This window comes from Labrus mixtus, chromosome 15, assembly GCF_963584025.1.
Source record: "Labrus mixtus chromosome 15, fLabMix1.1, whole genome shotgun sequence".
Taxonomy (NCBI): domain Eukaryota; kingdom Metazoa; phylum Chordata; class Actinopteri; order Labriformes; family Labridae; genus Labrus; species Labrus mixtus.
The window spans coordinates 9050169-9070986 of record NC_083626.1 but is presented as its reverse complement, the minus strand read 5'-3'; the positions used below and the strand labels follow the sequence as shown (position 1 = coordinate 9070986).

Here is a 20818-nt window from a genome sequence, read left to right as displayed (position 1 = left end):
CCTTAAAATGGAGCTGAGATCTGTGAACACCGAGGAAAAATGCCATATCTAAATAAAACCTTGATGAGAGGGAGTCTCAAAGTCGGCCATCTTGGGTAGAAAGTGAGTGAGTCATTTTTGAACTTCAAAGTCGGCTGCAGCATCTTAAACTGTAATTATTACAACAGACAGAAAAACATTTGCAAGAATTAAAATCTTTTAATGAAAATATTCTTTACATATGACTCTTTGGTCGATCATCATGATCAGAAATAAAGATTTTAGCAGTCAATGAGATCTCTCAGTGAACCTCTCAGTGCATGGTGGGGTCGGGGGGGGGGGGGGGGGGGGGGAGTTGTGGACTGACTGACAGGACAGGGGTCTGCTGAGGACTGCTGTTCTGTTTGAATTCATTAAAAAGCTGGCAGAAGATGAAGTCAATGGCCTCCAGTCAAATCCTTTATTCAACACCTTTCATGAACTCCAGGAACTCTGTGAATAAAAATAAAAACACACAATGAGGCACAACATCACTAAAGATCCTTCTTTAGTTTCTGATTAGGACCCCCAGTGGACGGGAAATCATGACTAGGACTCTAAGTTTCCACACCTCTAGATCGTTTGCTCTGGTCTGAATCATTAGTTCCATTGTTGCATAGTTACATCAAGTTTGGTCTGTGTTCACACAGGGACATTTACAATCAGACCAAAATGTGTGATGCACGAGGAAAACACTCTGTGATTGGTCGGAATTTCTTGCACGAAAAGTCCCGGAAGTAAACAAAGACTAGTCGACTCCTGATTGGCTGTGGCAGCTCCAAAGACTCTTTACAGTTTCTAAATGGACAGACGACTACACGGACTGATGTCGGCTCTGTTTTTCGTGTTTTATATTTTTTGCATTAATCACTGAAGGCAAATGATACAGTTTGAAAATTAGGCACAAAAACAATATGTTGATTTAACTAAGGGAAGGCGCTTATCAAAACACTTCAGGAGAAGTAGCACGTTAATCCTCCTGAACCAGGACCTGCTCATCCACTGAAACCGTTTCTAAAGATCCATCAGGTCTGCCTGTGGTCTTTAATATTCAGTGATGATGAAGAGAGAGGACCCTGACTACAGTTGCTTGTTTAATCCAAAGAATCGTAATTTTTCCTGAAGTTAGGTCGGTTCATGTTCTTACTACAAACAAACCGCACCAGATTCAGAATAAAAGCATACAGAGAATCATCTTTTCAAGCGGTCTTCTTTGGCCCGACCCATGGATTTGATTGACATCTTTCACACCAGTGCAAGCAAACCACACTAACTTGACAAACGCACTCGAGTTCATTTTAACCAAACCAAACAGGTTAGGTCTGAAAACTCAATGACAAGAAAATGTTGGGGACTTTCTGATCCATGCAAATGTAAAGGTACTAGTCATCTGTGCATCGGCTAATTCTCTCTCTTATTACAGAATCATTAGAAGTCGGGTCATGTGATATTAAATCATAACATGTGTGTCTGGGATAATCGGATCAAACAGTTACAGAATGACTGACCAAGGAGACAGAAGAATAACTCTTTCTCTAAACCCAAAGTCAATGTTCACTTCTTTAAAGGCTTAATATGTGATTTTTGTAGAAATGTAGAAATCAAGTATATCCTCTGAAAATAACTCTGTGAGTCATGACTGTCTACAATGGGTGTAACACCCGAGTCCCACTGTCTGTGATGCTTTCAGAGTTTTCTGAGTCCTATCTTCAGTTTGTTTACATCGCCGGGACGGCCGGCTGACTCCTCCCCTCACGTATAAAAGTTGTTTAATTGAGGGACTAGAGAAAAGAAGAATAACATACTGTACTCACTGCTTAACTGTGTTTCTAGATCACGCTCATTTCAGGTAAATTTACATGCAGTGTGAAGATACGAGCATGATAAAGATCACTAGCATTAGCATGCTAACACAACAATGCAGCGCGTGTTGTTTTGGTTTCATGCTGGTGCTCAAGGGCGACATCTGCTGGATCAAAAAATCGCATATAAAGCCTTTAAAGTTTATTTTGTGAAACTGCAGTTTTGTTTGCAGCATCAAGATCTTAAGGTCACATAAAAATGCCTTAGTAAGGTCACTACTGTACTTCTTAAGAAGCATGCTCTTTTGCCTGTAACGAGTCAAATATGAAAATGTTTGCAGGTATTGTTTTTGGAAGCAGATGTTATATATATGTGTGTAAAGATTGTTTCTGGGACATACAGTTTGTGTATGCACTCGCTTTCTAAAGTCCGTACCGTCATAGTCAATTTTTCCATCATTGTTTTTGTCTCCGTCCTTCATCAACTCCTCGATGTCGTCTTCTGTGATGGACTCTCCGGTTGACTCCAGCATGCCCTTCAGCTCGTCTAAGTCTATGTAGCCGTCTCCGTTCCTGAGATTTCACAACACAATCCGTCAGCTCTTAGTGTTCATCTCATGTTAATGTGAACCAGGAAGACAGAGAGAGTTCACCTACTTGTCAAACATGCGGAACAGTTCGGCCAGCTCCTCCTCTGATTTCCCTTTGCTCTCCTCCTTCATGCAGCGGACCATCATGACCAAGAACTCGTCGAAATCTACCGTCCCGCTGCCTGCCAACAAACACACACGACTTTATACACATCCAATATCACTGCCTCATCTGACCACCTCTTAAGTCTCCATCGTAATGACGCTGACTGACCGTCCTCATCCACCTCATCGATCATCTCCTGCAACTCTTCAGGGGTCGGATTCTGTCCCAGCATCCTCATCACCTTCCCCAGCTCCTTGGTGCTGATGCAGCCGTCCTCCGCATCCTGGATGAAGATGTCAAACGCGGCCTTGAACTCTGGAAAAAGACATTTAAACTTTAACTCTCTGAATATGAGACAAGAGTCCAAAACAGGAAGGATTTAAAGGATGTTACTCAACACAACAATAAAAAAAAAAAAAAACTTTAAACACAGGACTGAGTCTAACAGTGCGTCACATTGGGAAGTTGGTGATGGTTTTCTTTACAGATCTTTTTTTTAGTGAGTAATAATTTGCCATGGTGAAGGGAAACACTGTTGCCTTAAAGCATTGGTTCACAAACTTTCCCTGCTGCGCCCTCCTTTGGCATGAAATATTTTCTAGCTTGCAAGCAAAGCAATCTGTTTTTATTCAGCCTTGCCACACATGCACCCTGTCATAACTTTGGGCCACCACTAGGGGGCATAGGTCCCACTTTTAGAATCACTGTCTTAAAGTAAGACGGTCTTTGGTTAGAATCTTGGCTTAAGTCTTCCTGTGAGGAGAATAAATACTGACACCTGGCTTCCTGCAGGATATCAGGGATTCAAAAACAATTATATTTATCAAGCTAGCGCTCTGGACTTTGTGGACAGAGAGATCAATCAGATTGAACTCTGCTGGTAACAGTGCAGCAACCATAACGGGCGCTGGATTGAATTGTTTCTCCGTCTCTGCACATTGGCTGCTCATGCTTACCCTGAGTTTCCCCATATGTCAAACTAGATTATCTCAAAGCATGCAGGATGATTTGAAGTCAGGCAGGTAAACCATGTGATCATTTCCATTGGTCCAAATAAAATGTTTTGATAGACTCATTAGACGTCGGTCGCTCCTTTAAATCCTTGTGGCCCTCTCAGTGGAGCGGAGACCTTTCATGGACAAAATTTAGTTCCTGGTTCTCTCAGTTGAAATGGCTCTTGGATGAGTTCCAACTATGTTTGAGCCGGGATATAAAATAAATCCAGGGTATTGACAGAAAAGTCTATCCTCCGTAGAAATGTTCAGGGGTTTATATATGTTTGACAGCTGGTGATAATGATGTCATCCTCAAAAGTAAGAGCAGGGTGTGTGAGCATAGTTTGCCTGATTCCTTCTTTTTTTAAAAACTTTTTGTTTCAGCACATCGTTAAAGTTGATCAAAGTTAAACACTTTGCATAAAAATGCATTGTTAGTTTGAGAAATCGGACTCATAAAGATGAATTAAAGTTCAGGAGGTAAGTATTTAAAGGGTTAATAATCTGTATGGTCAACGGCAGAAAGAAAAACAAAAAGGTAAAGTCATGGTCGTCGTTTCCTCACCATTTTTCTGCTCCTCCGTTAAGTTCTCAACCTTTAGGGAAACAAAATCAGGAGAATTATTTCATATTTAAAAAACTGTTTAATCTTTCTTTATTGTTTATCTTATAATACAGTTAAGAGTTTGGGGTATACACAGTGATTTACATTTACATCGACAAGTAAGTCCAGCAGTAGAAGGAATAACTACAATTCTACAGTTAATTTATGAGACACTTTTATCCAAAGTGACGAACATCAGAGAGTAAGTACAACACAGGCAAGGATCTAGAGAGGAGGAAACAACGTCAGGAAGTTTAAAACGAAGAGCTTTAAGTCGGATCGGAAACAGGAAGTGACCAGAGGCAGAGCACAACATCTACAGCTGTTCTTAAAAGTTCTCATCAGCATCAGAACTATCCTGAATATCGTCTTTATCACAGAAAACCATCATCATCTTCTTCATTATTATCGTCATCATCATGAAGGTCGTAGGTTTTCATAAAGAGCTGGGTCTTTAGATTTTTCTTAAAGGTGCAAAGCGACTCTGCAGATCGAATGGAGTTTGTTACTTCATTCCACCACCGGGGGGCGACAGAGGAGAAGAGTCCAGTCAGAGACTTAGGACCCTGTTGTGAAGGATGGATCAGACGCCTTTCATTGGCAGAGCGTAGGGGGGCGGGAGGGAGTGTAGACCTGGATGAGAGAGTTAAAGTAAGGAGGAGACGTTTATGTCTCTGATTGTAAGCGAGCAGCAGAGTTTTAAATTTGATGTGAGCAGTAACTGGGAGCCACCGCGGAGGTTATTTCAATAAGCCAGAGAGGATTGATTCTCTTGTTTAGATATGATTTGAAATAGACTTTGAAAGAATAAAAATGTCTCTGAATACCTTGGCAGTGACTTCACTGATAATCTGCCGTCTGTGCGTCTGTCAGCGCAGCATGACTGCGATGTCGCTCTGCTTTCTTCACTTACTATTCTCGTTGTTTGACAGAGTACAATGTGGGGGAGGGAGGGGTGTATGTGTGTGTGTGTGTGTGTGTGTGTGTGTGTGTGTGTGTATGTGTGTGTGTGTGTGTGGGTGGGGGGGGGGGGGGGGGGTTCTGGTGCTGTTTAAAAGCCATCAGCTGTCCCGTCTCTTCTTCTCCATGAAGTGTCCAAATGTTCTTTGTTCTATTGTCAGACACAGATATGAAGCGACCATGGCGGCCTGTTTATCTCAGCTATTGTCTCAGTGAGGATACAACAACGCTGTAATAATAGAACGCTAAGAGAGTCGTCATCACAGGAAAATGCAAGTTAGAGATTAACACAAAAACATAAAGTCGGAAGTCCTTTCACTACATTACTCACATTTCTCGAAATCTGAATTTATAATACAGCTCCAGTGAAGAGTTTTTAGCAGGTTATGAAATTAATACTGACGCCTCTTTATGACCTACAGAAGCAAACAAGACCATCAATGAAGAAATTACATTTTTAAGCTGCCGTTGTGGTTGGTGTCAAGATGGAAAAATTTAACTACATGCTGCAGACAGCTTTTTTTAAAAGTTTAACACAGCGAATGTAAGTTTTAGTAAAATATTTCAGGGATTAGTTTCACTGTTCAAAGAAGCAGGACGGGAGCGCCGAAAGACTAGTGGTTATATACAGAGGCTATGGTCCTTGTCGCAGTGGCCGTGGGTTCCAATCCGACCTCGCCTCTTTGCAGCATGTCATCACCCCCACTCTCTCCTCCTGACATTTCCTGTCTCTCTTCAGCTGTCCTCTCCATTAAAGGCAAATTAAATAAAAAAGCAGCAGGATGAGACTTTTTGGTGGATAATGAGGCTTGCACATGTACAAGACAAAATCCCTTTTGTCCACAGGAGGGCGCCAGAATCAACACAATTCTCCTCACAGGAGCTTTAATCAATGTTGCTTCAAAGTTGACTCAACACGTGCAGAATAAAGCTGTGATGTAAGAAGCTGAGATTGTTAATTCATTTAGATGTAGAATCATTTTAGAAGTTATAAATGTGTCCTAAAAAACACTAAATTGTGTATATTTCTGAGGGTGAGAGCGTCCCCCCTGCGGTCTTGAAGAAATCATTTTCCCCTTAAAAGATATCAAGGACATGACCTCAGCGTCCTCAGCAGAAGTTGCGGTCCCGACTAGAAGGAGAATCCATTTCAAAATTTGAAATTTGAATCCATGAAGTTCAAATATTAGATTTTGTTATTTGACCTTGATCTCCCAAATACATGAGAAAAAAAGTTACACTGTCATGATCCAAAGCTTTTTGGTAAAATGCGTTAATTTCACTCCGGCTCTGATTTCATTTTTTTTAATGGGAATGCAATGACGTGACGTTTGTAACCGCACAATTTAAATAAAATAAAACAGAAGTCATGGTGTTGTGGAATGCAATTATCTGAAATTATTGTTAATCTTTGACTGAAGGGTTAAAAAAGGAAGTGCATTGCTGTTGTTCTGGATTGAACTGAAGTGTGACTGCGTTTGATCTCCGCCTGTTGAACATGACTTTGAAATCTCCGGAGCACCTGTTACTGCCCAATAGTCAGAGCGAGTGCCAACAGAGACCTCCTGATTCATATCATGCTACAAAGAGTTTCTTTCTCCTGTTTTTGTCCGCAGCCTCACACACAAAGGGCCGTATGTGTACTTTGATTTCATGCATTTAAACGGCACATCATACTCGTCCTCGTGTGTACTCACCGCTGCTTTATACACGTCATCCATGGCTGCTGCTCGGTCCCTGCCTCTGACACACCGCTGCTGCTGCTCTCAGACACGGGACAAATACTGACCACCGCCTCGGAGCTTGAATGTGGGAGGGGTGAGCGTGGCACTAAAAAAGCTCTCGACCCATCCCGCAAAAAATCCAAGGATGATGGAGGGAGGGAGTGACAGAGAGACACGGAGATAAAGAGAGATCTATAAATAGGAAACAACAGAAGCCCGACCAACAATAGAGCAACATTAGTAGCACTTAAGCGGGGATGCTCTTCTCTGTTTGGGGGTTATGAGCTGTACTTCTGTTCAGGTCATCCATTCAGTAAAACCCTCTCTGCTGCTCTACCAAGCTCAGTTTTTCTTATAGAATCATGAAACCAGGATGCAGTTCTGGAGATGTGAGACTTCCAACAAATCGACATAAAGTTTAAGTTTGCAGAAACTTCAACATGGACCTTAAAGAAGAGAAACATGTCTAACCACGCTAGCTTCTTTTTGGCTTTCAAATCGATGACCTCTATCACCAAGAGAATATCACACATACAATCTGTCTGTGCCTACAACATGTTTACTTGATTCGTCATCTGTGTGAAATCATGAGTATTAGCACCTGTTACAGATTAGAAGCAGGGAAGGTTAAGTAGAAGCCTTTAGCCCCATTTCCACTGCAGAAACATTTTTCCAGGGACCAGGAACTTCTGGAGGAACTTTTTATGTAGGGAATCTGTTTTTTAACCCCAGAAAGTTCCTGCTCTGAAGGTAGCGTTTTTCAAAAACTTGAGGTACTTATTGGTGCAGCCTTTAAGGTACGAGTATCAACAACCAAAAACACATAGAGAGAGAGAAAAGATAAAGCCATGGCTAGTTTCACAGACCTGTCTCTACTGGTCTGTGTGTTTGTATTCTTGTGTGCGGAATCTCAAAAAACACCAAAGTCACAAAAAAATAAAAAATAAAGGTCAAGGATGCAGTGAAAAGCAATTCCTTTGTACATATTGGAAAAGTTGCCTTTTCTGTCGATGAGTTTGGTGGGTTTGAAGCGAGCAATATCCTCAGTGACTGATCAGATACATCCATCCGTCCGTCATCTGCACCACTTATTATGTTAAGGGTTGCTGCAACGGCAACACAGTGCAGCCCTGGTCTAAAACATTATCATCCTGTAAAACTGTAATCTAGGCTAAACTGCCAACCTTCAGGTCACGCCCCATGTACAGAGGCTAACGTCCTCCAAGTGGTTTTGGGTTCAAGTCCGAGCAGCGGCTCCTGTCCTGCATGTCAGTCCCCACTAACCCTCCCAAATATCCTTCTTTAGTTTCTGTCCTTTCAAATAATTGCATATAAGGCTCCAAAATATGTGCACATTTGTAATACTGCAGACACTAGTGATAACAGTCTGAGTCTGTAGATTGCAAACACAATGGGACACTTTGGTTTGGCACTTTTTGCCCAAAAGGATTACGTTGCAGCATTTACAATCTGTCTTATTGCTGCCAGCTGAAGCAGTCAATAATTTTTAATTTTTGCAACAGTTATTTGTGTCACACTTCTCGGGGGTTTGGAGAACAGTGTTTCATCTTTTCTATGTATGCAGATACACAAGAAAGAGTTAGAATTGGTGATTTCCCCACTAACTATATAAGAATGAAACCATTTCTCAACCACTTCAAACATAATTTCTGTCATTATGTGATGACTCTTACTCTACTTATGGACTCTCCAGACGTCCATATTGTCATTAAGTCAGTACTGCTTTATATTCATGTGTGAGTCAGGCTACTGGTAGTCACAGAAAAGAGTAAAGGATCTGTTGGAAAGCCCTGCCAACAATTGGTGTGGCATCAGAGAGAATGCTTGTTAGGTCACTCATATCCATTTCACCATAAACACCTAAGCCCTCCATATTTGAACATTGTGAAGGGCAGCTGCTGCAGACTGAATGAAATGAAATATAAAGTAAAACTTGTAATCGTCCTCACACAGGATAGTCCTGGTTTATAGTGGAGCCGTGTGTCTACATGACAATAGAAACACAGTTAGAGCTATTTACAATGTTTGCCCTTGACTAGAAATAGGAGTCCTCTACCCATGGGGAGGGGGAGAGAGGGACTATGGGTAATAAATCTTTGTTGTAAGGCTAACACTATGCAGGACAGACAGACAGATACACAGCACCTGCCCATGGACAGCAGCTGGGGAGTAATCTCAGAGGTCAAGCCTCTGATTTTAGACCTGGTCTCTGTGGATGAACACTAATAATTTTACTAATCTTTTGTCAAAACGTATAAACTAAGAGGGCAATACACCCAGAGCCTCGCAGGTTATCACAGCAGCTCGAGTCACGGGGGAGCTGCAAATAGCATCGAGAGGAAAACTGACAGACGTCTCAAGTCAAGTAGTCAAAGACAAAGATGGACAGGGTCAAATCCTCAGGTGGCCAAGTCTGGCGATCTTTAGCTGTTTTCACACATGCACTCCTGAAAGTATCTGCAGCATTTCAAAACAGTCTGCATCTTAAATCTCACTGAGTCGCTTGTTAACATGTCCCTCATAGCGTGCAATTTCTCTCTGGCATCTGAATAGAAAAACTATCAGTTCCTTCATTAAAGGCAGGGTTGGTAATTTCCTCCAGATCCACTTTTTAAGATTTTGGTTGAACTTGTCTTTAGGTCCTGACAGAAATTAATAACTCATGTTCTCTGAAAAAGGAAAGAAGAAAATCCATCATCTGTATCAGTTTGTAAGTCTGTAAAAACTTCAACCAATGTCTGTCACGAGGTACCAATCTGATGAACCAATCACAGGCTCCCTGTCTCCCTGCTCGTTCTCTACCTCTTGCGTGCTCTAGCCCACACTCAAAGCGATGAGCCGAGGAGATGTGGAGTTAACTTTTTTAACTCTCGTGCATGTAAGTGAGGGGGCGTGGCTTTTGAGGGAGCACAGAGGGGAGGGGGTGCAGACGGAGCACTGAGGGAATGCTACTTTCAAAATCATGTTAGTTTTAGAAAACGAGCTGATGAAATATTTGACATGCATTCAGAAATGTGTTGATAACAAATATGACAAACATCTCAAGTTAAAGTTAATCATCTCTTTCTTTCTTTGCAACATGCGACTGATATTTTACTACATCAAGCAAAAATATGTACAAACACTTCTTGATTTACACAAAGCATCAGATTACATTTCCACAGTTAAAAAAAAAATCACAGCTTCCATTAATATCTGTTTATCAGTGTGCTATATTCAATCCTTTAGACTTAGGGCACACTCACACTAGGTTAAGTCGTCCAGAACCGCACTTAAACACAATTGTCCCCCCCTCCCCATTCCCCCTCTGGTCTGTGCTCACACTGCTCCAGGACTAACCGGGCCTAAGCACGGTGACCTCTCGTACATAACGTCGTAATGCAACACATGCATGGGATCGAGAAGAGTGCTTAGTTTACAAGACAAGCAAAAATAAAAAAAATGAAAGAGACTCGCAGTCGAGCCGCATCCACACATCGGAGAATAAGACAGAGAACATGACAGATACTTTACTGACTCCATGATGAAGGATGTCCATGTAATGTGCCCGTGCGTGGAAGTGTACCGGGCTCGAGCAAAGATCGGAGCACTCACACTAGTTAAACAAACTGGACTTTGGGGGGTGAAGCATGCTAAGGCAGGGTATGGATTGGTTAGTGTGAGGGCGCCCTAATTGTCTTTCATACACCGTGTTGTTCCTCTTGAAGGGCGTGTTGAAGGCAGTAAGTCAGATAAGGTCAGAGTTCAGTCATCTGAAGAAACCTTACGAGTGTGCAGCCTTGTTCTGGATCGCAGAGTGGATCTTTCTCAGGTTCTGTCGGACTCGAACAAACTCCATCAGCTGGGCTTCCTCTTGAACCTTCTCCCCCTCTTCCTTCTCCTTCTGACAAGACAAAAAAGGTGAAAGAGACAAAATCAATCAAGTTCTCTCTACTATGTAAGCATTGACCGCCATCCCTGAACCAAATTTAAACCTATAGATCAGTTTTATCACCTCGTGCTGTTTCTGCTGACGTCGGAGCAGCACGTCCTCCAGGGGAGTCCGGCTCTGTCCCTCCTCTTCACGGTCGCTCTGAACCCTCTTCCTCCTCTCCAACGCCTGCTGCAGCTCTGACCTGCTGCTCAGTGCCAGACCCCTTAGCCCATAGAGGAAGAAACAGGGCTGATGTTAGATGAGGTGGAGAAGGTTGATGCTTAATAGAAAAGAAATTTTTCCTCATGTTTTGAGATGTGGTTAGAAAAAGGTAAGTCCCTTTGAAAAGTCAGATGATGCACTTTGACATCCACAAAGACTCCTGGAGTGGAGGTCTGGTGAATGGTTTAAAACTAATAAAGGGCCGGGCAGCCAGGAGAGGATGTTTGAGTCTCGTACAAAACCAACCGTCTTTAGCTGAAACCAACATGTTCTTTCATAAACCAACTGAGAAGCAAGAATGGAGTTGGAGCAGAGAAACAACTTGCATGCAGTCGTCTGTCAAGTTTCATAAAGCCAAATTGAAATCAGTACCAGGATTTTATTATGACCACAAACATTTCCCGTCCTTCGCTCTCAACACTTTGTTTCCTGTGTACAACCAAAGCTAGCTGAAATGCTAATCAACCTTTTAACTGGGATTAAAAAACGTCAAAAAGAATACTTTCAATACCACAACATCTGTCCCGTAAAGAATTGTTTGTCTTAGTGTAAATAAAATATCAAATTGACCTTGAGTTTCACGGGGCAGGCAGGGACAGCGCCAGGATTTTTTTTTCTCCCCGTGCTGAGGGGGAGCTTGACTAATTCAACTAATTCTTAGTTACTTTTTAAGTTCTCTCTCTTTTTTTTTCTTCAATAAAAGCAGACTATATTGGAGGGGGCTTAACCGTGGCTAGGCAGATTTGTGATGGGGCTATAGCGCCCTCTATAGCCCTGTTGTGGCGCTGTGCATGGGGACAGGCACATTGGTCTTCTGGGTGAACAGAAAAAGAGCTGCAGCCATGCTTGATGCCAAGAAATTCAGACGTGTTGCAAGGATGAACATTTCTGATTTTCATCCTGACTGACTAACATGGTCAGTGTAAAATATTTGTGCATTTCTGTTATGCCTTTACTTCCTCGACTGCAGTGAGATTTATCATAACATCCTGGTTCTAATGGAGGAGGTATTATTCATTAATCTTGCAACGTGTCCACATTTTTTTTGCACTTTAAATAAAATGGTTAATGATTAATAGGTTGAAATCTTGTAAATGTCTTTCTGGTCTAAATGTTGTGAGCTGTGAGGATTAACAGATAAACAGGCAGCAGCATCACAAACATCTCTCCCTTTCACTTGTTCACAGTGTGCCGCTACTCTCAGGACACGCTGATAGTGGAGCCAGATCAGTTCTCCTAACGTATCACCTTACACAGATTCATGCTCCCCGTGGCCTCAGGCCCTGCAGCAGCATGGAGAGAAGGTGTATGATTGCAAGTTTGAGACTCTCATGTATTCTTAATGGCACCTGCTTTAGAGAAGAATGGCTGTGGAGAGGCACGAGAGGAGTTTATATGATGGACACAAAGGGCACATGGACTGATACAAAAAGATGTTAAGAGAGGTGAACGGGCCTCATATCACAAAGGTCAGATGTTGTTAGTAGTGATCCCCTTTAGATCTAACCCAATCATACATCAGGCTCCGGCATGTTACCTACTTCTTATGGGCCAGTAGGAGTTCCTTGTGAAGCTCATTATGAGTCCTGGACGTTCTGACCAGATTAGACGGACCTGGAGAGGCTTCAGCTTTGACTCCATTATCTGGTGGAAAAATATTTTAAAGAGGAATGTAAAAAAATACCTCTCAATCCACCAACAGATAAAAAGATATTTCAATACATTTTGGGGAGACATTAGACCTGTTCAGACCGCCGTTTTCAAGCCACAATATTTTTATGCCCCTGTGACATTTCGCCTTCAATCTGAGTGTCATGGAGGTGTAATGGACCGTCTTGGATGACGCTGTTTTCAATCAGTCGTGGAGTTATGTTAGATGTTATGTCGTTGCTTCAGTGTGTAGGACTCTGCGATCATTGAACTGGGTTCAATTTGTCCGTAGATACCCACTAAAAATGTCTTGTGGAGCAAGATGTCTGCGTGTTCTTGACAGAGAAGCACATACTCTGGAAGATTTCAGAGAGCAGTTTGTACCAAATGTGAACTCAAAGACGTGAAGACGGCTGAGATCAGTTACGGCACTGTTGGGAAAAAAGCAGTCTGAAAAGCTCTTTTGTCAAACTGCTCAAGAACACAACTGAATCACTGACAGAAGAATGACTGATAAGAAACCAACGACTTTAAAGGTGAACATGTTGTTTCAGAAGAAGCTATAAAGAAACGAGTCACAACTTTTCTATCCAGAATGAATCATGATTGAGTCATTGTCACTAGACGGGGAAGAAGTTATTCTAAATTCCCTCAAAGAGAATCTGCAGAAATTAAAGTCCCAATGCAAATTTGACCTGGCGACCAATGACATGCTACATACATTTTGAGAAAATGATTCTCGTTTCTGAATAAGACAATCAGTTCAGTGTTTTGTTTTCTGAAATACGACACATTGAAATCTTGATGCAACAACCCAGAGGACTGTCTTTTTGTCGCACTGACCTCTTGTGTGATTACCGTGCTGCGGATGAGGATTGATGGTCATCCTGTTTCTAGAGGCTGGCTGGACATCCATATGTGCGTGATTATTGTTGTGATGACATGAACCATGAAGGGACACGGCGACCTGCAGGCCGAGTCGTGTTCAGATGGAGTAAGAAGCTCGGACCAGGTATTAGAATTAAAAAAAGAAGAAGAAGCCGCGGCAGACGTGGCTCTCAGCGAATGAAAAGCCTCGATGGAGGGCAGCACCTGAGGACCTGGCCTGGAGCCCAGGCTCCTGCTGCATGCTGGGTAGCTGCTGCAAAGGGAGAGAAAGCAGAGGGTGATGAAAAGAGCCAATTATCCTGAATCATGAAGAGAGGAGAGAGATTGGAATCTGAAACCAAAGCAGGAGAGACACAGCACTGCAGGAAGACAAAGGGTCACACGCTGGCTGCCTCATGAATGTTGTTGATTTGAATCATCAGATGAGAAGAACGTCTGAAGTTGATTTAGCTGCTAAACCAATGCTGAGTCTCTTCCCGTAATATAAGCTAGCCCCGGGAGATGTTGGGGCATTGTTGACTGGAAAGTTGCAGAAACAGAAACATTATATTCTATCTACTCACATACAGGTTTTGGCTGTTTGTTGCAAACAAGTTGAAATGTTGTCAGTTAAATCTCTGTTGTTTTTTTCTTTTAGCTGCATTTTTTGTACACTGAGCCATCAGGAGCAGCAGCATGGTGGGATGATACCGCTCCTGTATTGCATCCACTGTTAAAGCTGATCTATAGCCCAATGCCAAATTTAAAACTAATGTTACAATCCTCGAAGTTCAAATTAAACGTGGGCAAAGTTTCAGATCATGAGGTAAACGTGTGTTGGAGTAATCCCAGGATGAGTCAGCAGAGGGCACTGAACTGCTTGTTCTGCAAATCACACGATTGAAACCAAGAATTTCACCAGACAGCTTCAAGCCTCTAAGCAAGCCGGTGAAACCTCTTACATAGACTCTGACTAGTTCTCCCCTGGCAGCCCTGCAGCGTTCTGTCTCCAAGAAGGTTTACCAGAGAGCTGGCCAATCAGAAGAAAGTGGGCATGTGGGGAGGGGGGCGCCTTAAAGAGACAGCAGCTGAAAACAAAGCGTTTCAGGCAGAGGCTGAAATGAGGGTTTTAACTGACACCAGTATCAGATTAATAATGAGTTTTTTGAGCTGCTCTAAAGGTTTCACAGACTGACAAAATAAAAGGTGAACATGAGGAGAATAATGGGATCTTTACTAAGTTTTACTCTGGAGGTTGCCACCTCTTTAAAACAAACAGACCCAGGGGTGTAGGATTACTGATCCAGAAAATGTTGATGATCATGTTTGTCGCTCAAAAGTCTCAGAATGATAAAGAAAGATAAAGTTTAATGCAGATTCATGAGAGGCACTGGAATCCCCTCCTGCTGCCTTTTATTTTGCTTTAAAGGAGAATAAGTAATGTGATATTTGGGAGTTATATCGATAATGTGCACACACCATAAACAACCAAAGATCATGTTAAAACTATCAACACTGAGAAAACGCACTTTACAGCCAAATGAATCCGCCATGTCTCATGAGCTTGTTCAAATTTAAAGCGGTAGCTCCACAGAGGAGAAAAGTGTGATGATGATAAACGAGCTGCATGAATCTCTTCAGGTATAATGTCGTGTAAACCTAAAGGAACACACACACACACACACACACACTCTTCAGTCCTACCTGTGATGTGCGGCTCCGTCATGAGAGGCTGTCGTCTGAGAACATTAACCATGGCGAGGAGCTGACGGACAGTGATACTATTGAGAGCAGTGTTACATGAGAGGCCCTGAGTGGAGCACTCACCTGGAGCCCGGCCCCTCGTGTTCACAACCAACAGGCAGACGAGGTTCAACAAGGGGGACGAAGCACGCCAACGGGCTGATACGCAGAGACGTGTGATGTTTGCATGAACAGTTCAGCGTGTGTGACTGTTAAAATCGTACTGGCCAATTTGAATTACCATCATTTTCAAGACGCTGTTTATCAGTTACTGCTCACGTCAAATTTAAAACTCTGCTGCTCGCTTACAGAACAGCGACATAAACGTCTCCTCCTTACTTTAACTCTCTCATCCAGGTCTACACTCCCATCCACCCACCCCCTACGCTCTGCCAATGAAAGGCGTCTGATCCAACCTTCACAACAGGGTCCTAAGTCTCTGACTGGACTCTTCTCCTCTGTCGCCCCCCGGTGGTTGAATGAAGTACCAAACTCCATTCGATCTGCAGAGTCGCTCTGCACCTTTAAGAAAAATCTAAAGACCCAGCTCTTTATGAACACCTACCACCTTCATGATGATGATGATGATGATGATGATGATGATGATATTTAGGATGTTTTGATGCTGATTAGAACTCTCAAGAACAGCTGTTGGTGTCGTGCTCTGCCTCTGGTCACTTCCTGTCAGCACCTGTGTGTCTCAGATCGGACTTAAAGCTGTTCGTTTGCACTTCCTGTCGTTTTTTCCCCCTCTCTAGATCCTCCCTCGTCATGTTCTTACTCTCTGATGTTCGTCACTTTGGATAAAAGTGTCCGCTAAACATCTGTTTTTAAAGGTGCAACATAAATCAAGTTGATCAGATGATTTTAAAGTCTATGAAGCTGCATTGTGGGAACTGTAGGATTCAATGTGTTTAGGTCATACTACGGACAAAATGTGAGGACATATCCGTCCCCCCTGTTGGCAGTTTAACACATGGAGTTAAAATCACCACAGTTCAAATATGTTGAAGGGATCTGCTCACAGTCTGCTGATGACTTCAAGTGTGTGAGGTTTAACGCCATCTAGAGGTGAGGCTGCAGACTGCAACCAATTTAAACTCTTCCCCTCCCCCTCCCCCGTGTCCGGTTAGTCCGCTCTTAGAATGACATCATTGTCGTCTCAATGAGTAGACCCTGCCGCCTTTTCTAAGGGTTAAGAAAACACTCAGGCTGTGAGCTCAGTCTTACACGATGGTGTGTCAAAGAAAGGTTGTTTGTTTTATTTGCCACTTTACTTCTGGCATGGAGGGAATAACTTTCTACAGTCTAAGCTGGATGACAATACCTCAGGAAGGTTCTAGCTTTACTCTGATTTTATTTAACTAATAGCACAGACATCTGATCCGCATGAATGAATCCAAAGTTGTAAACATGTTCATGTAGATTTTACAAACTTTACTTTCAAATGCAGAGCCTGAGTGGTCGGCGTTTGCGTCATCGCATGAGAACACTTCCAGAATTAAATTCTGCTCCCACTCAGGTCGTCCTCTCAGGTCACGATTTGACCATTCAGTCTGATTGAGCTTTGACACCAGATCCTGAGAGGGTCTCCAGTTTCTGTTTAGAGAGAGGGGGGTGGGACTGCAGGTGAAATAATACGAGCGGGCCGGGAGGGAAAGATGCTCCCTGCACGCACTGAGTGGAGAAGATCAACAGCAGTGAAATGTTCTGTTTTCTCGTATCACACATGAGGGATGTGAGATGTGTGTTAGATGAAGAAGTTGAATCATTTCAACCCAAAACTTAAACTTGGACCTTCTTCCTGAAACCAAACAGAACGGCTTCTGTGGTACAACGATGACCCCTCATGAGACCTTACAAGGACAATAACTGTTCATTACTGTTAGTTAAAACTAACAACAGCTTGAACAACACACACTGGAGGTTACAGATTAAAACCAGTGTGTGTGAATGGATTAGTGTTGTACTACTCTCTGATGTACGTTGCTTTGGATAAAAGCATCTGCTAAGTGAATTGTTGGAAACCTTTTTTTTTTTTGGAACAGCTCAGGGTTTTTTGGGGGGGCATTTCATGCCTCGGTCTGAGATAGGGCAGTGGCCAGAGCCAGAAATCGGGGAGAGAGAACGACATGCAGGAAAGGAGCCACAAGCCGGATTTGAACCCAGGCCACCCGCCCGGAGAACCACAGCCTCCGCACACGGGGCGGGCGCGCGCACCAACCACCAAGACACCGACGCCTTGTTAAATAAATGTCAACAATTTTTTTTTACACTTAGCGCTTCCATGAAAAACTACCCACCTTCAACAAAATAATCTACAGAAGCCATAAGAGGACACACTTCTTTATTTTATCTGTGACTGCAGGCACATTTCCGATGCTATCTCAATTTATGTCATTATCTTGGATTAAAACGCTGGTGTTCTCCAGATAACGAGTCAATTTCAGCCGTTTTCTCGAGAAATCAAGAAATAAATCCGGACAAACGGTACCATTATCTCAATGTCATGAGATAAAAAAGTCCAGATCTCGAGAAAAATAACCAAAATCCACATGTTGTTACTGAGAAATGGGACAAATAATACAACATGTGTGGATGTATGTCCACTTAGGGCTCCTATAATTATCTGAGTTCAAACCTTTCAGCCTGATTTAAAATAATCTCTTCATTTGGTGGTTGTTTGTTTGTTTGTTTGTTGGTTTGAAGTGTCTCCCTGTTCTTTTGGGTTTTCTGATGTGTCTTCTTTTTGGTCAATTTCAGCCAAGATGAAAAACTTAAATATCAAAAGGTGTAGGCCTCTTTTTGTGGATCCTTCCTTTTTAATAGGAAGTGTTCAACAGCATTTACGAAAAAACTGGTCGTCATAGTAACGGCTGTAGAATGGCGCCGTACGGAACAGATCTGAGGTCATAATGGTTGACGGGTTGAGAATTCGATTAGTTTTTTTAAAATCTGCTCCAATGCTCAGATCGCCTTCAGATGACCTTCACTACCCTCAGAGCGAGTTGGAAGACTTGTCAGTTTGGTGCATTTGTTTGGAAAACCTTTTTGTTGTTGACAAAAAAATGCTGCAGAAGTCGAGAACGTCCATCTGCTCAACAGCAGAGAAATCGAGCAAGAAGAAGAAGTCTGAGCACTTTGAGGTGCAACAGGGCGACGTGCTTCACGGCGGCAGAAGTCAATACACCGTCCTTCAGTTTGTAGGCAGCGGATCCTACGGCAAAGTTGACGGGTCAGTGGATTTGAACACCAAAAAAGAGGTCGCCGTCAAGGTCTTCGAGGCCGAGAAGACCAGAGCCGCGAGCAGAGAGCTGAAGATGCTCGGAGCTCTGAGCGCTCTCGACCCGGCCAAGGCCAACGTGGTGCAGTTCTTTGAAAGCTTCACGCACCGAGGTCTCGCCTGTCTGGCTTTTGAAATGCTGGACAAAAGTGTTCATCAGCTGATGTGCGACAGACGATGGAAGCCCCTCTCTCTCGCGGAGATCCGGCCGATCGCAGAGCAGCTGCTGACGGCCTTGAATGCCCTGAAGAGCATCGGCGTCATCCACGGCGACCTGAAGTCGGACAATGTCATGTTGGTGAACCACGAGAGCGAGCCCTTCAAAGTCAAACTGATCGACTTCGGCTTGTCGCTGAAGACCTCTGAGGCGGAGGACGGTATGGTCATACAGGCCCTCAATCACCGGGCTCCTGAGATGACCCTGGGCCTCCCCCCTTCAGAGGCAGCTGACACGTGGGCTCTGGGCTGCCTCCTGGCGAAGCTCTACATGTCCAACTACATCTTTTGGAATCAGTGCGAGTACCAGCTGATGAAGAACGTCGTAGAAATAGTCGGTCAGCCGGCCGACCACATCCTCGATGCCGGGAGATTCACTAAGACGTTCTTCAAGGAGAACCGCTACTGGGACTACCCGAAATGGTGGCTGAAGACTCCGATGGAGTACCAGCTGGAGACGGGCATGGTGCCTAAAATCTGCCAGCGGTCAATCAGTTCCCTGGAGGAGCTCATCACAATCATCCCAGAGGTTCAGGAGTCCATTGAGATGGAGGATCGCAGAGCCTTTGTGAGTCTGCTGAAGTGTCTGCTAAACACAGACCCCGGGCAGAGGATCAGTCCTGACAGGGCCCTGAAGCACCCGTTTGTCTCCATGGTCCACCTCGAGGCAGAATGGAACACGAGCCTTTATGTTGAGGACTCCTATGACAAAATGGCCGCCGTCCAGGTGGATGACTCAGAGGACAAACTCGCTCCCGTCGAGACATTTTCCGCCGCAGGATCGTCCTCTTCTGGCTCCAGTGATGACGTTTCAAACAACGCTTTGTGTGATGGAGGCGACTCAGATGAAGCAGCACCAGCAGTCAGCCCACCTGGAGGGAGCGGCAGCAGCAGCAGCAGCAGCAGCAGCAGAAGCAGCAGCGGCGGTGCAGCGGAGGAGGACACCGATGGTTCACCCGCTGAAGGTGTTACCGTGGAGGGGAAGGTCGGCCGCCTGAGAAGAATCAAAAAGTTCTGCAGCCAGGCTGTGAAGAGTGTGAGGGCCGCGTTCAGCATAAAGAAGAGAACTTAAAGATTGCTGATATCTAAAGAAACTTCTAATTTTTTTATACCATTTTAAACAAATAAAAACAAAATAACAATCTATATTGTTGGCTGATATGTTTTTTAGTGTGCTCTTGTTAAAAAAAACTTTTTAAAGCTCATTTTTCTGTGTTTCTCTGTAACGTGACCGAGGAGTAACGATCAGGGGTCGCAGGGTCACTCAACATATGATACAATACATCATACCTAACCTGGCCTACGATAATAAAACCATGATGCAGTGTCCGAGATAATCAATATGTTGATTATAGAAATGATACACTGAGATACAAAAATAATGTCCTAATAATGGTAAGTGCGGCCGCGAGGTAGTGTTGTAGTCAAGACCACACCAACCGAGACCAAGACATACCCTATATAAATAAAGCTTGATTGATTGATTGATACCCAAGACCAGACCAAGACAGTTAGGATTCGAGACAGAGTCAAGACCAAGACCATAAATATCACTGAAAAATCATCATCTTGTGTTTAGGGGGCGTGTCCCTCACTTACTGTAGACTGTAACACCGGGAAGGTTGCGGCCGTAACTGGAGGATAAAAATCAAATTACAAATAAATTGAAGTTATTTGTTCTTTTAGAAAAAGGCGTTTTCCTTCTAATCACAGTAATAACTTGAAGAAATAGCCATCATTGGTGGTCTTGAATTTTAAATCTGGAGTCTGAGACAAGACCGAGTAAAAATGCTTTTGATTCCGAGACGAGACTGAGACCTTCAGAGACTGATCTCGAGCTAATCAGACCTTTTTCGTGTTTTGAACCAGGCTGTAAATTTTTTTAGTTTCTGCTGTAAAAACACTTTTTTTTTTTTAATGGGTGTGTATGGGACTTCCTGTTCTCCTGCAGCCACCCTCTAGTGGACACTCGAGGAACTGCAGCATTTCACACTTTTGCATCAGCTTCATTTTTAAACACCAGAGGTCGCTGCTTAGATACAACACAAACGTGATATTTGACTGGTGTGTTTGAAGAGAATCACATTTATTAATAATATCTTCT

General features: G+C 43.3%; 3 protein-coding genes across 2 annotated transcripts; 1 reads left to right on the top strand and 2 right to left on the bottom strand.

Moving 5' to 3' along the window:
• The window catches only part of LOC132990351 (keratin, type II cytoskeletal 8-like), a 232406-nt gene that overhangs the window by 117121 nt on the left and 94467 nt on the right, over positions 1-20818 (top strand).
• On the bottom strand, positions 179-6904 carry LOC132990010 (troponin C, slow skeletal and cardiac muscles-like). Its single transcript, XM_061058015.1, has 6 exons — positions 6773-6904; positions 4077-4107; positions 2685-2831; positions 2478-2592; positions 2257-2393; positions 179-471 (listed from the first exon to the last, which is right to left on the bottom strand). Exons 1-6 carry the CDS (start codon positions 6794-6796, stop codon positions 440-442), a joined length of 486 nt encoding a protein of 161 aa, XP_060913998.1. The 5' UTR covers positions 6797-6904; the 3' UTR covers positions 179-439.
• si:ch211-218o21.4 (protein FAM107B) lies at positions 10382-15401 on the bottom strand. The gene is made up of 5 exons (XM_061058028.1): positions 15177-15401; positions 13449-13746; positions 12497-12599; positions 10815-10956; positions 10382-10703 (listed from the first exon to the last, which is right to left on the bottom strand). Exons 2-5 carry the CDS (start codon positions 13519-13521, stop codon positions 10584-10586), a joined length of 438 nt encoding a protein of 145 aa, XP_060914011.1. The 5' UTR covers positions 13522-13746; positions 15177-15401; the 3' UTR covers positions 10382-10583.

Bases quoted from the DNA above. Each gene is read 5' to 3' on its own strand.
- si:ch211-218o21.4 (XM_061058028.1), bottom strand. From the start codon at position 13,521: ATGGATGTCCAGCCAGCCTCTAGAAACAGGATGACCATCAATCCTCAT. The intron at 12,600-13,448 runs GTCAGTGCGACA...TTTTTCCACCAG, and splicing joins GCACGGTAATCACACAAGAG to ATAATGGAGTCAAAGCTGAA. The intron at 10,704-10,814 runs GTGATAAAACTG...TTGTCTTGTCAG, and splicing joins GTCAGCAGAAACAGCACGAG to AAGGAGAAGGAAGAGGGGGA.
- LOC132990010 (XM_061058015.1), bottom strand. From the start codon at position 6,796: ATGGATGACGTGTATAAAGCAGCG. The intron at 4,108-6,772 runs GTGAGTACACAC...GTTTCCCTAAAG, and splicing joins ATGACGTGTATAAAGCAGCG to GTTGAGAACTTAACGGAGGA. The intron at 2,593-2,684 runs GTCAGTCAGCGT...GTTTGTTGGCAG, and splicing joins CGATGAGGTGGATGAGGACG to GCAGCGGGACGGTAGATTTC.